The sequence below is a fragment of the Rhinichthys klamathensis genome, unplaced genomic scaffold (genome assembly GCF_029890125.1).
Source record: "Rhinichthys klamathensis goyatoka isolate OS25496 unplaced genomic scaffold, OSU_Roscu_1.1 h1tg000074l_1, whole genome shotgun sequence".
NCBI lineage: Eukaryota > Metazoa > Chordata > Actinopteri > Cypriniformes > Leuciscidae > Rhinichthys > Rhinichthys klamathensis.
The window spans coordinates 41,006-58,599 of record NW_026606617.1 but is presented as its reverse complement, the minus strand read 5'-3'; the positions used below and the strand labels follow the sequence as shown (position 1 = coordinate 58,599).

The following is a 17,594-nucleotide window of genomic DNA, read 5'->3' as shown; positions in this document are numbered from 1 at the left end:
ACATCTCACGATTCGTTAATCTCGATAGCTGTTATAGTAAAAACGTATAATAGCAGTAGTAAAAGTATTCGGGAGAGAGTTTCACATGTAATGCGTAGCTATTTCATATGCACGCATGTCAGCCAATCACAGCAGTGGCCGCGGTTACACTGAATCCCACAGCAGACACGCCCCTTCAAACAGAGTGTTCAAATCAGAGGCTAAAAGCAGGCTAGGGAAAATGCCATTTATTTCTAAATTATGATTATTTTTTATCTAAAAAACATACTAACATTATAAGGGTAACCCAGGAAACATTATAAAATAATAATAAAAAACATTCTAGGGCACCTTTAAACAACAAGTCTAGGCTACTAGTGAGTCTCCGTGATGAGTCTGCCCGAAAGTTTCGAGATCGCCCAAAATGTCCGGGATTCGGCTTTTGCGTTCTACAGTCGTCATTCATTATGTTTACTGCGGCGAGCAGGACGAGTGAGGGCCGCGGGAGAACGGCGCGAGGCCGGTGGCGTGATTACCGATGAGCGACACCTGTGAGACGCATCGGTCTCGTATCTCTCACAGAGGAGCGGGAATTTTCTTAGCAATGTTAAAACGCACATCAACCGATCAGTTGTTTAGCGTTCATGTAAACACCACATTCAGATTCACCAATCGGAATGAATTCAGTTAGATTGAAACAAAAGGTGTGCATGTAAACAATGAATGGTGACTGCAGAAAGCAAAAGCTGAATCCCGGACATCGACGGCCGGACATGTCCGGGAAAAAGAGGATGGTAACCCCTACTACTCAGCTTTCTCCACAGAACAAGAGCCTGCTAGCTTAGCTTCCAAAAAAAGATGTCTGACACTATGTGTACATTCTGTGAGTGAGATCCCACCCTCTATGGGCGGGTTGAGAACATGCGGGACAGCTCCTTCTACTGACTGTAGTCTTTAGCCTCTGGCCAAAAAATCCACTGATGACGCAAAATGACGATTTTTGCGTCATCGGAGGATTTTTTCCAGACAAAAAATACATAAATCTCTTGTCTCAGGGGGATATGAGGGTGGAAAGCACGGAAATTTGAAAATACTACAGGTTTTCTACTAATACAAAGCTTAATGCTTAATCCTGAAGTATCCCTTTAAAGTCATATCTAGATAACAGAGTCCAGCATGATTGGCAGCTCAGACTTTTTGCTGTGTGACTCAGAGAAGCAGATCTGTTTCTGTTTGCCCGCAGTGATGAAAGAAACTCCAGACTGCTGGTCTAATCTGAAACTTCTGTGCCAAATATAAATCATTTTCAAGGATTAAAAAAAATAATGTTGTTTCGTTTAAGGATTCTGACTGTTTTTATGTACAAGAGGGACCAGTACAGAAGACTGGATGCAGTCAGTAGTAGTTTCCATCCAAACTTGCAAATTTAACTTATGCCCAAAATTGGAAATCACATAAAACATTTGCAAATAAGTGAGTCGAAGAAAACAAAATCACAATTTCCTGATAAGAAAATTAGGAGAAGCCACTGTTGTTCTCCATTTATATGAATCCATAGGTTCAATATATAAAAAACTTGACATTTCCTATCATTGCTAAGCAGACGACACTAACATGTATCTGCCCCTAAAACAAGATAAAAATGATCTAGATTCTCTAGCTTGCCTAGCTGATTTAAAGGCCTGGATGGCTGTAAATCTTTTAAATTTAAACGAAAATAAGACAGAGATTGTTGTATTTGGTATTCAAATTTTAAGCTAGGCACTCTTTCACAATACGCAAAACCTTGTGTAAAAGTGTACATTTGGATGTTTTGAAGTTTGATATACAGATCAGTTCTGTGGTCGAATCTATGTTTTTCCATCTAAGAGCACTGGCAAAGGTGAAGTCTTTTTAGTCCTTGAAGAACTTTGAGAGGGCTGTTCACGCCCTTATTACTTCAAGGCTTGATTACTGTAACGCACTCTATTTATGGATAAATCAAACTACTCTCTCTAGACTTCAAGTGTTTTAAAATGCAGCTGCTAGGCTCCTGACTGGGGTTAAGAAATATGAACATATCACACCCACGTTAATGTCATTTCACTGGTTGACGGTCAGCTATAGAATAGATTGTCCTCTTAATGGTTTATAAATCTGTAAATGGCTTAGCACCTTCTTACCTCGCCGATCTTTTGTCGGAACATGACTCAGGGAGGTCTTTGAGATCCTCAAATCAGGGACTATTAGTGGCTTCAAGGACAAAATTAAAACTGGTGACCGGGCAAAACTATGGAATAATCTGCCGGTTAGTATTAGGACTTCGAGTACTGTAGTAAGATATTTTTAAATCAAAACTGAAGCCTTATTTGTTTAAAATAGCTTTTAATCGATTATACAGTGTCATGTTATCTGTTCTATTGTCTGTTATTCGTTTTTATTGTATTTATGTTTATGCTTTGTACAGCACATTGGTCAACAGTTGTTGTTGTTTTAAATAGTGCTTTATAAGGTGACAATGACACTGTATATGATAACTGATTTGCGCCTAAGAGCATGCAGACGAAACTAAACTCATTTAGCTTTAACTGCAGAGCAATAAACTCTTGTCTGTTTGGGAACACAGACCACTTTGACGACAGACTTTGCTCAGGCATTTCAGAACAACCAAAACGGATGATTGCCAAAAGGATCGTTCTGCTGGTTAATCCAATTATGCCATCCAATCTTGCAAAGTCACATGATTTTTTTGATACACATCAAGGAATTTATTCAGTAAATGTGTTTCCATCATAGTTTATGCACATGTTTTGCTATTGGATAAAAAAATGTATCTGACTCGAACGAGCGCATATATTTTTATGTGCATTTTTAGAATTTATGCGCATCTTGACGTTTCCATCCAGCAGTTTTTTTATGCGATATCCCAAAATGTGCATAAAAAAATTGGTGGATGGAAACATAGTGACTGTTTCAGCTGAATGAATGATACACAGCAATTGAGTGTGTTCAAACATAGTGATCCGCCCACGCCAGACAGTCACAGACGATAGTAGGGATGCAAGTTCACATCCACTCCAATCCTCACAGATGGCAGGTACCCTGAGGCTTCTTGATCCGTGGATCCCACATAATCCAAGCCTAAATTAGTTGCCACATGGAAAACTGCCTGCTGAGAGCAGCACTCTTAATTCAAGGTATTTACTCCTGACTCCTTGGACTGGAGAGCAGAATTATGAATTAGCATAATGACAAGAATCACAGTTCTCTTACCTCATTGGCTGAGTGCGGAGGGCTGTCTTTAGATCCTCTACCACCTTGTTTCTCATTGCCATTTCCTCTTCATCAAAGGCAAAAAGTGTCTGCATCTGAAATACAGGTGATTTTTGTCAAACTTTTACTTTGGTTTTCGACAATGACACTGATAAAATTCATAGCAGAACAAGTATGCTTCAAAAAAAGCTTCAAACAATGTCCAGTCCAACGGCAACTTTATTTTAGCATAAATTGTTAGTATTCATACATGAACATTGTGAGAACTGTCAGAATACCCAAATGTACAGCTTTGGAAAATTAGGATATTAAGATTAAGCATCAATTAATTAGGCTTAGTTTAAGCTCTCATAGTTCAAGATCTCATTAACTTTAATTCCAAGTTCTGATGCTTCTGTACATCTGTGCATCACGGCTTGGTAAAGTCTTAATTAGTTTTGTTTAACATCATTTGATTGACTGCTTATAGTGATATATCCGTTCTGATCTCTGACAGTAACAATTTCAAATTGAACGCAGAGGGAAAGCTCAGTTGCCCAATCGGATGTGACAGTCTTAATAGTGTTTTATGAATGGCTGCTGGGAGCGAGTGTAATTTCAATGTGTCGACTCAGCACTGCTAAAATGAGCTCATCTAATAACTAAGAGCTACCAGATTCATCCCACAATTCAGCTGCACTCATCCACATAAAATGAAGTCATGGTGCAAAGTCAGACAGAATCCATCAAGATTAAATATGCAAAAAAACAGCTCCATCTCTCTCAAAGCCTTTATTGCTAAAGCATTAAGATGACAATAATTAAGGAAATTTGTATTTTCATATTTTAATTCCAAAGCCGACTGGGACTTATTTTCTGAAACCAAGACGATAATCAACAAACATCTGCAAAATCAGTAGACCTGTAAATAACGTCTGCTATCAGGGGAAGCTTACATCTGAAAGGCTGCTTAATAACATATTACAGTGCTATAAAGAACATAAGGTTGATTGCATTTTGGCAGTCTATTTTGCTACCATGAATCCACTGAACAACTGGTAGTCTTGATGGTCACAAACAGTCAACACAGTGTTTTCTACACTGTTTTTTCAATGGTGGAACATTCTTGGCAGAATTCACAGGCATAATTTAGGTTTCCAAATTCTTTAGACTAATTCAAATGGATAACTTGTGGACTTGTGTCTTATTTTGTGAATTAATCTAGACTGCAAACTCAGGAACTATATATGCCCAACACAAGACAAATGCCAGACAAATTACCAGCAGTAGATCAGAATCACTAAACTCGTCAAACTCAAACACAATGAAATCAGATGAAGCTTTGACTGCAGTGTGTCCAACCAAAACACACTGTTGATATTTCTGTGTAGACAAAATGTAAAGAAAAAGCTCACATTTTAGTAGCTAATCTCCATGTTATTCCACATGAACCTTAGATCATTAGAACTTTATTGAGGATAAGTTTTCCCCACCTCAAAATCAAAAATCAGGTTTTATCACAAAGGGTGCAAATGTTTCTGTGCATGTAAGAAATGTAAAGGTAACAGAGTAAATACTTACAGCTGCCATGGAGTTGATGCGGTCTATGTAGTAATCAGGCCAACTGGTAGCAAGCTTGTTGGGGTCCTCTTGTTCCTAAGGCAAGAACACCAGTGAGTTATAATATAGTAGATTCCACATTGTATTCATTATCTAACTATGGGGGAGAAAAAACAACAACAACTTGGCATTTCATTCCCCCCTCAGAAGATGACTCTTACTTATGTCAATATGAACGAGTCTATGACAACTGAAATTGTTTATTCCCAAACAAGTAAAGTGACTAGATCAGTGTTTACAGAGGAGAATGAAAAACTGTAATGGAGTCATGGTGCTTTGGAGCCTGAGGTCTGGGATTAGTTTTGGTTTTCTTCTTGTGCATGACGCTCTGGTTGTTTTTAGTTCAAACATTTTAGTTTTAATCACCGCATATCATATCAAAAAGTTCAGGTTCTAATATACGTAAGGGTTAATCTGAGCCCATCTTATCTTGGTATATGTTTATCAGGTAATATTATTGCTATGGTGAACATGGACTGACTTTCCCTGCCGCCTTCCTAACTGTGGGTTGTATTCTGTGATGGTTGGCTGCAAAAGTATTATTTTTAAATTAAATTTTCCAACCATTATGCTGCTTGTTTGTATCTTGCAGGAGTTTTACCTTTTAACCTTTTAGATTTCACACGAAATTTGATGTCTTGTACAACAGAGGGACACATATATGCCTAAGATCGCAATTATCAGAAATATTTGAAGAACAGAGCTTTGTGCACGACACGGCAGGGCAGGGCAGGGCAGGGCAAGGCAGGGCAGGACATGGCAGGGCAGGGCAGGACAGGACACGGCAGGGCAGGGCAGGGCAGGGCAGGGCAGGACACGACACGACACGGCAGGACAGGACAGGACAGGACAGGACATGGCACGGCAGGACAGGACACGACACGACACGACACGACACTGCACACAGTCAAGCCAGACAAAACAACAACAACCTAGGATGTATAACTTGCAGTTAGATTTAAGCAACTCGCTTCTTTCCTCTCAGCGGAAAGTGTTGAACATCAGAGCGAAACAATGCTGGAACGCAGCACAACAGCTTGGCTTGGAGCTCGAACATGTGTTGTGTTTTTCAGATTTGTACAGAGATGTCAGTAGCAGCCAAACTGATTGTGACAATTAGATTTTACAGTTTAATGCGTTTTCACATTCTTCACCCCTCAATTCCTTATCACTCACAGTCTCAATCATGTCACGTTGCTCCGAACGTTTACCCTGACCAGCTCAAGAAGGTTATTAGAACGCCCTTATTTCCCTCTCTGGTAGAAATACAAAGCGGTAGAGAGATGGGGCATTCTTGGCTTAAGGTCAGCACAGTAGTGAACTGATCCTCCTGTGTGTCAATATTTGCACTATCAATAAAAAGGAGCAATAGAGGAGGTAACGATAATAAACATTATTTTTGCCAGCAGATTCCCAGTATGGGTCAAACACAGTTTAGAGAAGAAACCCAAATCATTTTCTTTTGTTTTGTTAATCAGCATCACTGGAATTTGTTTCCAGACAGTGTTCGACTGGAATAATGGATACGTTTGGCTGCCTTTACTCAAGAAGCTCATTCTCTCAGGGTACAATTCAATCCCACCATGACCAGGGTGACCTCTGGGGTTGTGTGTTCGCTGACATGTTTCTCCATCTCTCCGATTTCTGTGGTTTTGTTTGAACACCGTTTCATCTTTCAGATTGCGCTCATGAGTGTTTATGGAGATTTGGAGCATTTTTGGCTGAGCTCAAAGACTTCTTTGAGGGTCCAGCTGTCAAAATGCGAATATGATGACACAGTTATCCAAACAGGAAACAGATAAATGTTTGTGAAGGGTGTGCACTCTGCAACCTTATACACAAACAACTGGTATGCCGTTTACAAATGATCACTCTCAATAGGGTTGACTTTGTGCTAAATTGCCATTTTCAAAAAAAAAAAAATTATACATCTGTTCTTGCATGTCTGTTATACTGCCATGCTGAATGTAAACCTGACATTTCTGTACAAATCCAAAAAGTTTAGTTGTAATTTCCAGCAAATAAGAAGTGCTTCATGATGAATTAAAGAAACAGAGGACAGATACTTCTATGGTTAGTGTATTGGATCTGAAAGGATGGCTTTTGCACTCAGGTCCCTTTATTAGTGTGGAAAAAAGCCTCCAAGTCAGGAGGAAAAAAAGTAGGCTACAGGATATTAAATTTTTATAGATTGCATAATCGGAATGTATCCTTAAGGTAGAAAAGATTATGTGAGTTTGAGAACAATGCAAACACATGTTTAACCTTTAAACTTTTATTGGCATGCCAACGATATTAGCTATATTATATGGTGGATCTGTTCCTTATTACCTCAGAAGAGTGACAGCTCAGGGCAGGAGCTCAAAAAGATGTAGAGATGAAATGGACATTTGCAAATGCTTTCCTTGGAACCTCAGGCAGGTACAGCATTGGCTGTTCTAACTGTCTCCAAATAATAATAATAGCCTACATATAATAGCTACATTAACTGTGGATATTTATATAAAAAAAACATATCCCTGTTAAAACAGCTGGTTTTTGTGATGTAAAAAATTAAACAAAGATAAGTCACGTCAGAGTTTTTGCATGTTTAATGTAAGAAAACCCAAATGTCAAATTTCAGAGAAAAAAAGAATAAGTAAACTAACACAGTTGAAGCACCCATTGATTTCATTTCAGCACTCAGTCTGTTTGGATGGGAGTCTATTAGCTTGGCACATCTTGACTTGGGAATATTTCCCCATTCTTCTTTGCAAAAACATTCCAGACCTGTTAAAGGGATGGTTCACCCAAAAATGAAAATTCTGTCATTAATTACTCACCCTCATGTTGTTTCAAACCCGCAAGACTTTCGTTCATCTTTAGAACACAAATAAAGATATTTTTGATGAAATCTGAGAGTATTCTGTCCCCCCAATAAATGGCAGTCTTACTCTTATCTGTAAGACCATAAATTACAGAGTATTTTAAGTTGTTTCCGCTGTTATAACGAGACAAAATCCTTTGGCAGTGTGCCGATTTGTGTCGTGGAAGTCTCACTACAGTCCAGTGATGAAATATGTGTGAAAAAGCCTCTTACAGCATCCCTAACCAGTTTTCTTTTTGTCAGTTTTGGAGTTCTTGATAATGTCACAGTTGTGCCATACTTTCTTGTATTCAACTCGTTGATGAACATCTTCACTGTGTTCCATTTATCCGTTTATCTAATGCCTTGGACTTATTATTATTTTTATTTTTTTTAGCTCTCACCTACATATACCGTTCAACGATCCTGTTTATGTTTTGTAAGCTCTTTGCGGCCCGTGGCTCATGTAGTAGCATGTGTAGCCGGCCATACTCGACCCACTAGAACAGGCGTCTTCGGCACGGTAGGCGGACATGCTAACAAGAAGACTAAAGACCGCAGCCTCAGCGTCAGACACTAGCGCCTGTTGAGGACAGGGGAGTGAGATCTCTTTCAGCTCTTTACTAGCTGGCCGTCGTTACACATGCAACAAAAAGATGTTAGATTCACTTCAGGTGTAGACAGGTACTATTTCACATGAGCTTTATGATTAGTTTCGAACAAAGCCATATACCCAATTATAAAAGGATTATTTTTATGTTTTTATTTTTTATCTGAAAAGTGTAATTTTGGTTTTTAGTGGGATTGCATAGATTAAAGGTACAAACGTTCTAATATGATTTATCTTTGTCATTTTTCACATCACAAAAAAATAACAGTTGTTTTAAGTGTGTAGACTTTTTATATCCACTGTAAATGAGGGTAAACACTGGAGGTAGAAAATATATCGATTCAATGTTCAGTATATTACTAAAATCTGTATCCTTCATTAAGACAACCACAGATTTCACTGTGTATTCACCCATGCTGCGTGTCTTTATATTGTGGGGGAAACCAGAGCAAGCTGAGCAAAGGTGATTATAACTATATTAACATTTCATTATAATGAAGGACATTTTTGACTGTTCAGTCTAGAAAAAAATTGTCTTTAACCAAATATTTGATTGGGCTATGCATTGTATGCCTTATAGTATGCTTAGCAACACAATAACATAAAACCATTGAGATCAACAGAAAAGTCAATTCTACCATGGCAATTCGCCTTTGGCTAAGCCACACCCTAGAATGTAGATTGACCAATCACAGCGCGTTACCTATCATACCGGTTGTTGATAGGCTAGTAACAGTTACACGCTGCTTAATAAATACAACGTTATACTCGCGTAGTCCGTTTGCTTTGTAATAACGATTATAGAAGTGAATAGAGACCTACCCAGCTTTGCATGAACAGTGTTGCTCCTTGATATTGTTAGTCCCAGCCTCCGTCTCGATTAGTAGGATATGCGGTGGTTCATTTTTTGACTGTGACCGGTATGCTTTTGCCTCTATTTGGATGCCTTGTTGTTCCTTGCGTATCACCTGTATGTCGTGAATATAGCCTTCGAACGTACACTCACCGGCCACTTTATTAGGTACCCCATGCTAGTAACGGGTTGGACCCCCTTTTGCCTTCAGAACTGCCTCAATTCTTCGTGGCATAGATTCAACAAGGTTCTGGAAGCATTCCTCAGGGAGTTTGGTCCATATTGACATGATGGCATCACACAGTTGCCGCAGATTTGTCGGCTGCACATCCATGATGCGAATCTCCCGTTCCACCACATCCCAAAGATGCTCTATTGGGTTGAGATCTGGTGACTGTGGAGGCCATTTTAGTACAGTGAACTTATTGTCATGTTCAAGAAACCAATTTGAAATGATTAGAGCTTTGTGACATGGTGGAAGTAGCCATCAGAGGATGGGTACATGGTGGCCATAAAGGGATGGACATGGTCAGAAACAATGCTCAGGTAGGCCGTGGCATTTAAACGATGCCCAATTGGCACTAAGGGGCCTAAAGTGTGCCAGGAAAACATCCCCCACACCATTACACCACCACCACCAGCCTGCACAGTGGTAACAAGGCATGATGGTTCCATGTTCTCATTCTGTTTACGCCAAATTCTGACTCTAACATCTGAATGTCTCAACAGAAATCGAGACTCATCAGACCAGGCAACATTTTTCCAGTCTTCAACTGTTCAATTTTGGTGAGCTCTTGCAAATTGTAGCCTCTTTTTCCTATTTGTAGTGGAGATGAGTGGTACCCGGTGGAGTCTTCTGCTGTTGTAGCCCATCCCCCTCAAGGTTGTGCGTGTTGTGGCTTCACAAATGCTTTGCTGCATACCTCGGTTGTAACGAGTGGTTATTTCAGTCACTGTTGCCCTTCTATCAGCTCGAACCAGTCTGGCCATTCTCCTCTGACCTCTGGCATCAACAAGGCATTTCCGCCCACAGAACTGCCGCTCACTGGATGTTTTTTCTTTTTCAGACCATTCTCTGTAAACCCTAGAGATGGTTGTGCGTGAAAATCCCAGTAGATTAGCAGTTTCTGAAATACTCAGACCAGCCCTTCTGGCACCAACAATCATGCCACGTTCAAAGTCACTCAAATCAACTTTCTTCCCCATACTGATGCTCGGTTTGAACTGCAGGAGATTGTCTTGACCATGTCTACATGCCTAAATGCACTGAGTTGCCGCCATGTGATTGGCTGCTTAGAAATTAAGTGTTAACGAGCAGTTGGACAGGTGTACCTAATAAAGTGGCCGGTGAGTGTATATTGCAGCCCCTTTTGCCTACTTCTATCGGACACTTTATTTGCTGCTTTATAAAAGTTTGATAATATTTCAGCAGGAAGAGCTGTCACAGCATAAGCCATGTTGATACCAGAGAAGCGCAGATGAAGTTTGTTTGTCGGACGTAGCAACAGTAACTAAGGGGGGCGGGGCTTAGCCAAAGGTGAATTCTATTTGTGTGGCATGAAGTGAGTAGCTTATGCAGAAAATTTCCTAAAAACATTCTACCTCATTGAGTTCAATTTTAGTGACTTAGGCTATGTTCACACTGTCAGTCCAAATCAGTTTATTTGTGTATCCTATTGGAATCTGATCTAAAATAATTGATGTCCACATTGTTTATCACAACGGTTCAGATCTGAATTGTGTGTCCATGTGTCTTTTGTTTTCCGGAATATCTGCATTGGTTTCTATGGCGATGATGTTGCGTTGGTAGACCTACTCCAGAAACAACAAGCACAACATGAAGGCGTTTGCAATACAGATGTACCCAGCTGGATGTACATTATCCCTTACATATAAGTTAAGCGAGGTTGTGTATTAATGAAGTTGTAATTTTGCGATGTGTATTTGATCCGCTATACTAACACAGAGCTCCTCTGACACTATTCGAACAGTCTGCACAAGCTCAACAGTATGTTATGTGACTTATATTTGTGGGCCAAACAAGTATCTGTTCCTTCAATAACAGTTTGCCTCTCCAGAATCTTCCAGCTAAATCACATTAGCAAATAGACTTCTGCCTGTCCCAAAGCCAGAGCAGTAATTGCCCTTGTTTTTTTAGATCTAGACAAACATCTTTCCAGAATCTCGATGGGTTGTCCTCTTTTCTACCCTGCCAATATATACAGAGATTTAATTTCCAATGCAAAAATAAGTTGTTGTATTTTAGAATGATTTATCCAGATCTGCTTCTCTCAAGTTAAATTCCAGTCAAGGATGTTTAAAGTCAACCTAAAACTAATGTTGTGACTGCCTTCATAATCATATTGTGATGCCTTTCAGAGTAAACTACACTTGAACTCTTGAATAAGTGTAGTACACTAAAGCATTTGTTGGTACAACATCCTATTCTTCTTTCACTTGTTTTTTTTAAGGGCAATTGGTTTGAATGTTTTTTTTTTAAGTAAGGTTAACTAATTAGATTTTACTGTGCAGTCTTCTATAGAAGACTACCTTCTATACTAGGTTTAACATGTTCCTTGTTTCAGACGCTGAGAAATACTGACTCTTAAAAACATTTTGTTAGTGGCCCAGACATCTTTCAAAAAGACTGGAGATTTGAAGGATTTATCTGTGAGGTTTTTTTTTTTTTTTGATCTTATTTTGACCAAGGTTAGGATATAACGAAGGTTTCTTCCACTTCAAAGTTGTTGTGTTGCAGTCTTTTCTCCTCCACACTCCTGTCACAGGGGAATGAGAGATTGTATAGGCTTTGCCTGGTTAGTTGTTTTGGTGGCTGCAGCACGGCTGCTGGTATTGGTATTCAAGCACACTACACTAAAAGTGTGCATCTTTGAAAGATATTTGTGTGCAGCAGTCTGAGCTTTTTCACATAATTTTATTAGAATTTACAATCTGGATATTTATCTAACTCCTGGGTCTTCATTTTTTGTCAATCTGTGCAAATATACTTCTCACAGGCTGATAAACTGGCAGTCACTTCGTATTATGGCACAGTGGTATAGTGTTCCCAAAGCGTCAGCTACTGACACAGAATCTCATTCTCTACCCAGGGAACCAAGGTGACATGTGTAACTGAGATATTTCTCATTGAAAGCAGCGGACTAACTGACCGTGTTGCAATAAAACTAAAGGGTGCATTAGCTATCTGCATGAATGGCATGAGTGAATGTGCAGGGCTCTTGACAAGCAGCAGAATTAGACATCTTGGTGGTGAAAACAGTGTGATTTCTCAAGGCTGCACTGTTAAGGCCGTTGCACACCGAGCCCGAAATTTGCGTCCGAAATTTTCGCACGATAAAAAATAAATACGACCTCACGTTATGTTAATCACGCTTGCACACTGCCTCCGAAACTTTCGTCCGTCATTAAAAAAAAATCGGATCGGGTTCGATTTTCTGCGTTTTTTCGCATCCGTAGCAAGCAGTTTGAATGGTGTTTTGACAATTTAGAGCCACCGAATCACGAATACGAAAAAAACTCATAAGAAAATTTCAGACTCAGTGTGCAAGGGCCTTTAGGGTTAAGGGCCGTACACACCGGGACGAGTATCGGCGCGCGTTATTCGCCAGCGTTTTTTAACGCGTTTTTTGTGTTCACACCCAAGCGATTTTCGCTGACGATGAGCCGAGTGAACATGCAAATTCATTCCCTGACATTAGATGGCGCCCATTTGCTCTGCAATACCACTCCATAACAGTTATCTTTTATCAAGATTTTTGTAGTCGCTGTCGCGTTTGTCATATAGTTCTTTATGTTCCGACACCAACGAGACCAGCAGCTCTACATTCATCTTGCCTTGCATCTTCCTCGTCTTATTTCTTCCCGGCAGTGTAGACGCTAATTGGCGTATATCTTCTGCGCCGTTACGTATGTGTGCTCGGCAAGACCGTTTTGTGTTTGAGCGCCAAGTTGTGTTTAACTGTAACTTCAGAAGCTCCAGACACGTGAGCAAAAGCGCCAATCTCATTGTTCGGATAGTTTTTGACGCGGTGCGTCAAACTAAAAAAACGAACCCAAGGCGTTTTTTAAAAAATGACGCTTTTACGCATGGCCTTTAGAGTTAGATGTCGCTGTACATTTAGCATGGTACTGTAAAAACCTACAGCACAATACCACATTTCCACATTACAGTAAAATACCTTAGTTTATATGGCATTCTGGGTAATTTTGATTGAGCGAGATTATTTGACAGTATATTGTAGTGTTCCTGTAGCTTTGCTGGTGGATTTCTGGAAGTTCGGTAACTTTTATTACCAGTTACTTTTATCACTTTTATTATACAACGCAACACGTGAATTATCTAAGGGTTTATTTCGACCAAACCAGAGTTGGAACAGTGAAACGACAAACCAAGATGGTTTTGGTGAGTTTTATTTTGTTTCCATCAGGTTTTACGATGGTAAAATTACTGTACTTGTCAATGGAGTCTGGTGGGTTTGAGGAAAGCGATACAATGCCGTTTGTGTTTAAACAAAAATAACAATAATCGATAGACCTCTGTAGGGATCCTTTCCATAATGTTGTCCAATCCGAGCCTGTCAGTGGCAAAAACAAGCACTTTTGTAGACAAACATTGACGGAGCACAAAGGCTCAAATTATGACTGCAGTGGATGTGTTCAATACTGGACCAATTTCAATTAGTCGCTTAGATACAAAAACATGGGAAAACAATGTCCAGGTTGAAAAATACAGAGGTTTCCTTTACAATGTAAATGGGTGATTTGTGGTTATTGGTACCAGTTGCAACATGTTCAGTTTTGGTCATTAGTAAGGGGTCCGAGCTTATCCGAACAGGTTGAACTGCCAGACAGGGAGTGAGCAGGAAGACCAGGAGGGTGGTGTAGAGGAAGATAATGATCGTTAACACACATGTCAACAGCTTCATTCAGTCCTTGATGGAGTTTGAATGGAAAACTTCAACCGAAGGGCCAATGGCCTGTTTTCCACCAACAGTTAGTATCATTTTTAAGATAAGTCGAGCTCACTCTTAGGACAATGATTCTTAACCCAGTCCTCAAGCTTCCGTCTCTTACATGTTTTTGTTTCATATATATTCTTGCACACTTAAAATACTTTCATGTCTGTAAATTGCTGATGCATTGTACTCTAAGTAACAAACACAGTACTAAAATGTTTTTACATTTTTGATAGTTTAAATGAATTGACTGAATAAAAAGAACATTGTTTAGATTGCTTCTGAATTTGTAATGTTTTTCTTAATTATAATATATTACAATATTAGTAACTATAGAATTATATACTATACTAAAACTATAATTATAATATATAATATTATCATTATTAGTATTTATTCTAATTAGTAATATTTACCAGTAATGTGTTAATGTAGATATTATAGTACAATACAGTATAATACAATAGTTATAAATTGCTGTTCTGTATACAGTAAATTGCATTACAGTACATTTACTGTAAGCCAAAATACAGCAACTTGCTGGCATCTCTGCTGCAAGTAACTTTATGCAATTTCACAAGGAATTGTTTCCAGTGTGCACAGATATTTACTTGATCGTTTTTAAGTGCAGGGAACCTCAGAGGAACAGCTTCAACTTCTCTCTCCCATCTTGATTCATTCAAGTCTCTCTTTCGAGTGATTTCTCTAAACACATAGCCTTGCTTGTTCCATTTACATTGCTGTGCATTTTAAGCAGGCCATGTGGCGGGCTTCTATGGCAATTCTCCATGACTGCAGACATGAATGAGCTTTTTGTTTGATCTCACAACTTGTTTTCCAAGACGTCTGTTGCTTGGTTCTGGTTCCTGTTTCCTGGATTTGGTTTGAGCATTTTTCCCCCCCTCTTCTAACCTTCAGCTCTGAGAGGAAGTCATTTTTGAGCGCAGCACCATTGAGAGAACCTCAACTGCTGACAACTTTGTTCCAGAAACTATGTTACAATAACTACAAATCCTCAAATAGCCACATCCCACTTTACCAATGATTCCACCTCCCAAACCCAGGCCAAGTGTCCAGAGCTCCAGGTGCAAGCATGGATCCAAACTTTCTACAAGGCTATGTAGATACAATGGAAACTGAACTGTAACAGTCAATGAAGACCACATTGCCAGACCGGAGCTACAGTGGTTGTCGTTCACTCCGCAAGCCCTTTCAAAACAATAGCACTTCCATAAAAACATAACCTGGAAATGGCTAAAGCCAATTCATTTAAATCTGTATTCCACTGAGGCTTCTGAAGGCAGTCAATGTCTTCTCTTTCTCTCTGTAATCAGGGAGAAAGGGAGTAATATCCTGAAAGTGGCTGACCACAGACATGGGTTTCAAAAGGATGGTGTCTAGAGGAGAAAGGGAGAGGCTGTGTGTGTGTGTGATAAGTGTGGTAGACGTTTTGGCTGGAGGATTCAAAGAAGCTGTAGTTTTCCAACATCCATTTCAAAGGCTTTGTCTCGCAATTAAATGTTTACAATTCTGAATCTATGAAAGAATAAAGCACTTCCTTGCAAAACCTAAACCTTTCTTTAGTCAGTGACTAACAAAAGAAAAAAGTAGCCATTTACCGTAAAAAAAGGAGACATTTACCGTAAAACTTAAAATAATAGCCGAGTCCCAAATAGACGCCTGTCTCTTTTACACGCCTGGTGTGGACGACAGGTTTGGGTAAATAAAGGCCGGTCTCAAATAGAGGCCGGGTCTGTTTTTTAGTTTCGGGTTGTATTTAATCTTCTAAAACCCGTCAGATCGTCTGTTTAACCCAGTTCTACGTGCAGACTGTGCACACAAGAGAGCCCTGCGCATCTGGGCGGAGCTGTTAGCGCAAGAAAGGCAGGCAGAGTTAGCGGAGGCCGGAGAGGGAGAAGTGGAGGAGAGCGACGAGGAGGAGGAATTCGCCAATGAACTTGTAGTTGAGGATCGCGGTGATGATGATAGTGATGAATAGGGTCATTTTGTATCACACGATTGCAGTTGTTTTACAGGGTAGCCTTTATTCTTTATTGATGATGTGTTTCTGGCAACAAGTTCATAGGTTCGATGGATATTACCGGCAACTTGTATTGTTCAGCCCATGGCTGTCACATCGTTTGGTTTTTTTATGCTGGCAATAATCTAAAGGGGGTCGCACACCGGACGAGAAGCCCAGCGCCGCGTCTATGACAACTCGAGGTATCGCACACCGGACACGCACTTTGTCAGTTTATGACCAGCAATATTGTTATGTTTAAGGACATTATGGAATTGAGATCATGTCTGTACAATACGCTGATTTCACGCAGCCGCCATTTTGAAATCGAATACGAGGCTCCGGTGGGAAGAACCCCGGAAGTAAAGATAAACAACAATGCATCGGCCTACCAACCTGAAGCTGCTGCCGCGATTTACACTATTGGATGTTAATATCCAATATAGGATATGTATATAGTTCGTTCCTGCTTCTCTTTTTACGTTCTGAATTATATATAAAAAAATATTTTTATTTATAAATGAATTTCACTGTATATAGTCTAAAGTATGAAAGAAATGTATGTAATAACTAATTTCTACATTAAACAGTACGCCATTGCATTCGGTTTACTTCCCACCGGAGCCTCGCTTTCGATTTCAAAATGGCGGCTGCGTGAAATCAGTGTATTAAATCCAATCGTTGCTTAGTCTGCAGTCTGAACACACTTTATCTCAGAGCGTCCGTTAACTGAATGAATTGAGAATATCAGCAATTTTCCTTCAACCAGCTGATTTCTGTAAATGAATGTAAAACTAAATGTATATTGCAGCACAGGGTGAAGTCAGTATATACATAACGACGATTTGAGACAAATAAATGTAAATTTAATATTAATATAGACGCCTGTCTCAAATACAAGCCGATGCAGTTCGGCGATTTGGGAAAATAAAAGCCCGGACTATTATTTTAAGTTTTACGGTGGTCTTTTTAGCCATCTGCTAAAAAGATTGATTGATTGAAAAATGATTTACATTGTGAAGGACTCACCTTTTTCTTGCTGCAATAGATCTGCCATTTCTTCTCGTCAGGCAAAGCAAACATGGCTTCCCTGTTCTTGTCTGTGAGATCCAATTCATCCTGAAGAAAGGAAAAGACACGACAACTGAGCAACACATAACCTCATACATCTTAAAAAGCATGGTGATAGATATAATGCCAGCCCAATTTGTCACTGTGTGCTTTGTAATCGTTACAGCATTCAAATAAAACAGGTGTAGTTCATGTGTATTTGTAGTACATTCAGGTGTGTGTGTAGAGTGTGTAAGTTAAAGAGAAAGCGTGTAACAACCTCAACTTTACATATTGTAAAAAACCACATGCTGGATTAGTTCGCATGTCACTTGCCGTGGATTTCCAACTATTTCCAATCCAGTGAGCCCTGGGTTAAGTTTTAACTACTGTGAAACTCACATAGCCTT

General features: G+C 39.5%; 1 protein-coding gene across 5 annotated transcripts in view; it reads right to left on the bottom strand.

Annotated features, from left to right (window-relative positions):
- Positions 1 to 17,594, bottom strand: part of daam2 (dishevelled associated activator of morphogenesis 2) — a 97,896-nt gene that overhangs the window by 39,716 nt on the left and 40,586 nt on the right. For all 5 annotated transcript variants that reach the window (XM_056250739.1, XM_056250737.1, XM_056250741.1 and 2 more), the window contains exons 3-5: positions 17,164 to 17,253; positions 4,792 to 4,866; positions 3,232 to 3,326 (exon numbers count right to left, since the gene is read on the bottom strand). In XM_056250739.1, coding sequence (XP_056106714.1) covers positions 3,232 to 3,326; positions 4,792 to 4,866; positions 17,164 to 17,253 — 260 coding nt within the window. The remainder of the gene's footprint in view (positions 1 to 3,231; positions 3,327 to 4,791; positions 4,867 to 17,163; positions 17,254 to 17,594) is intronic.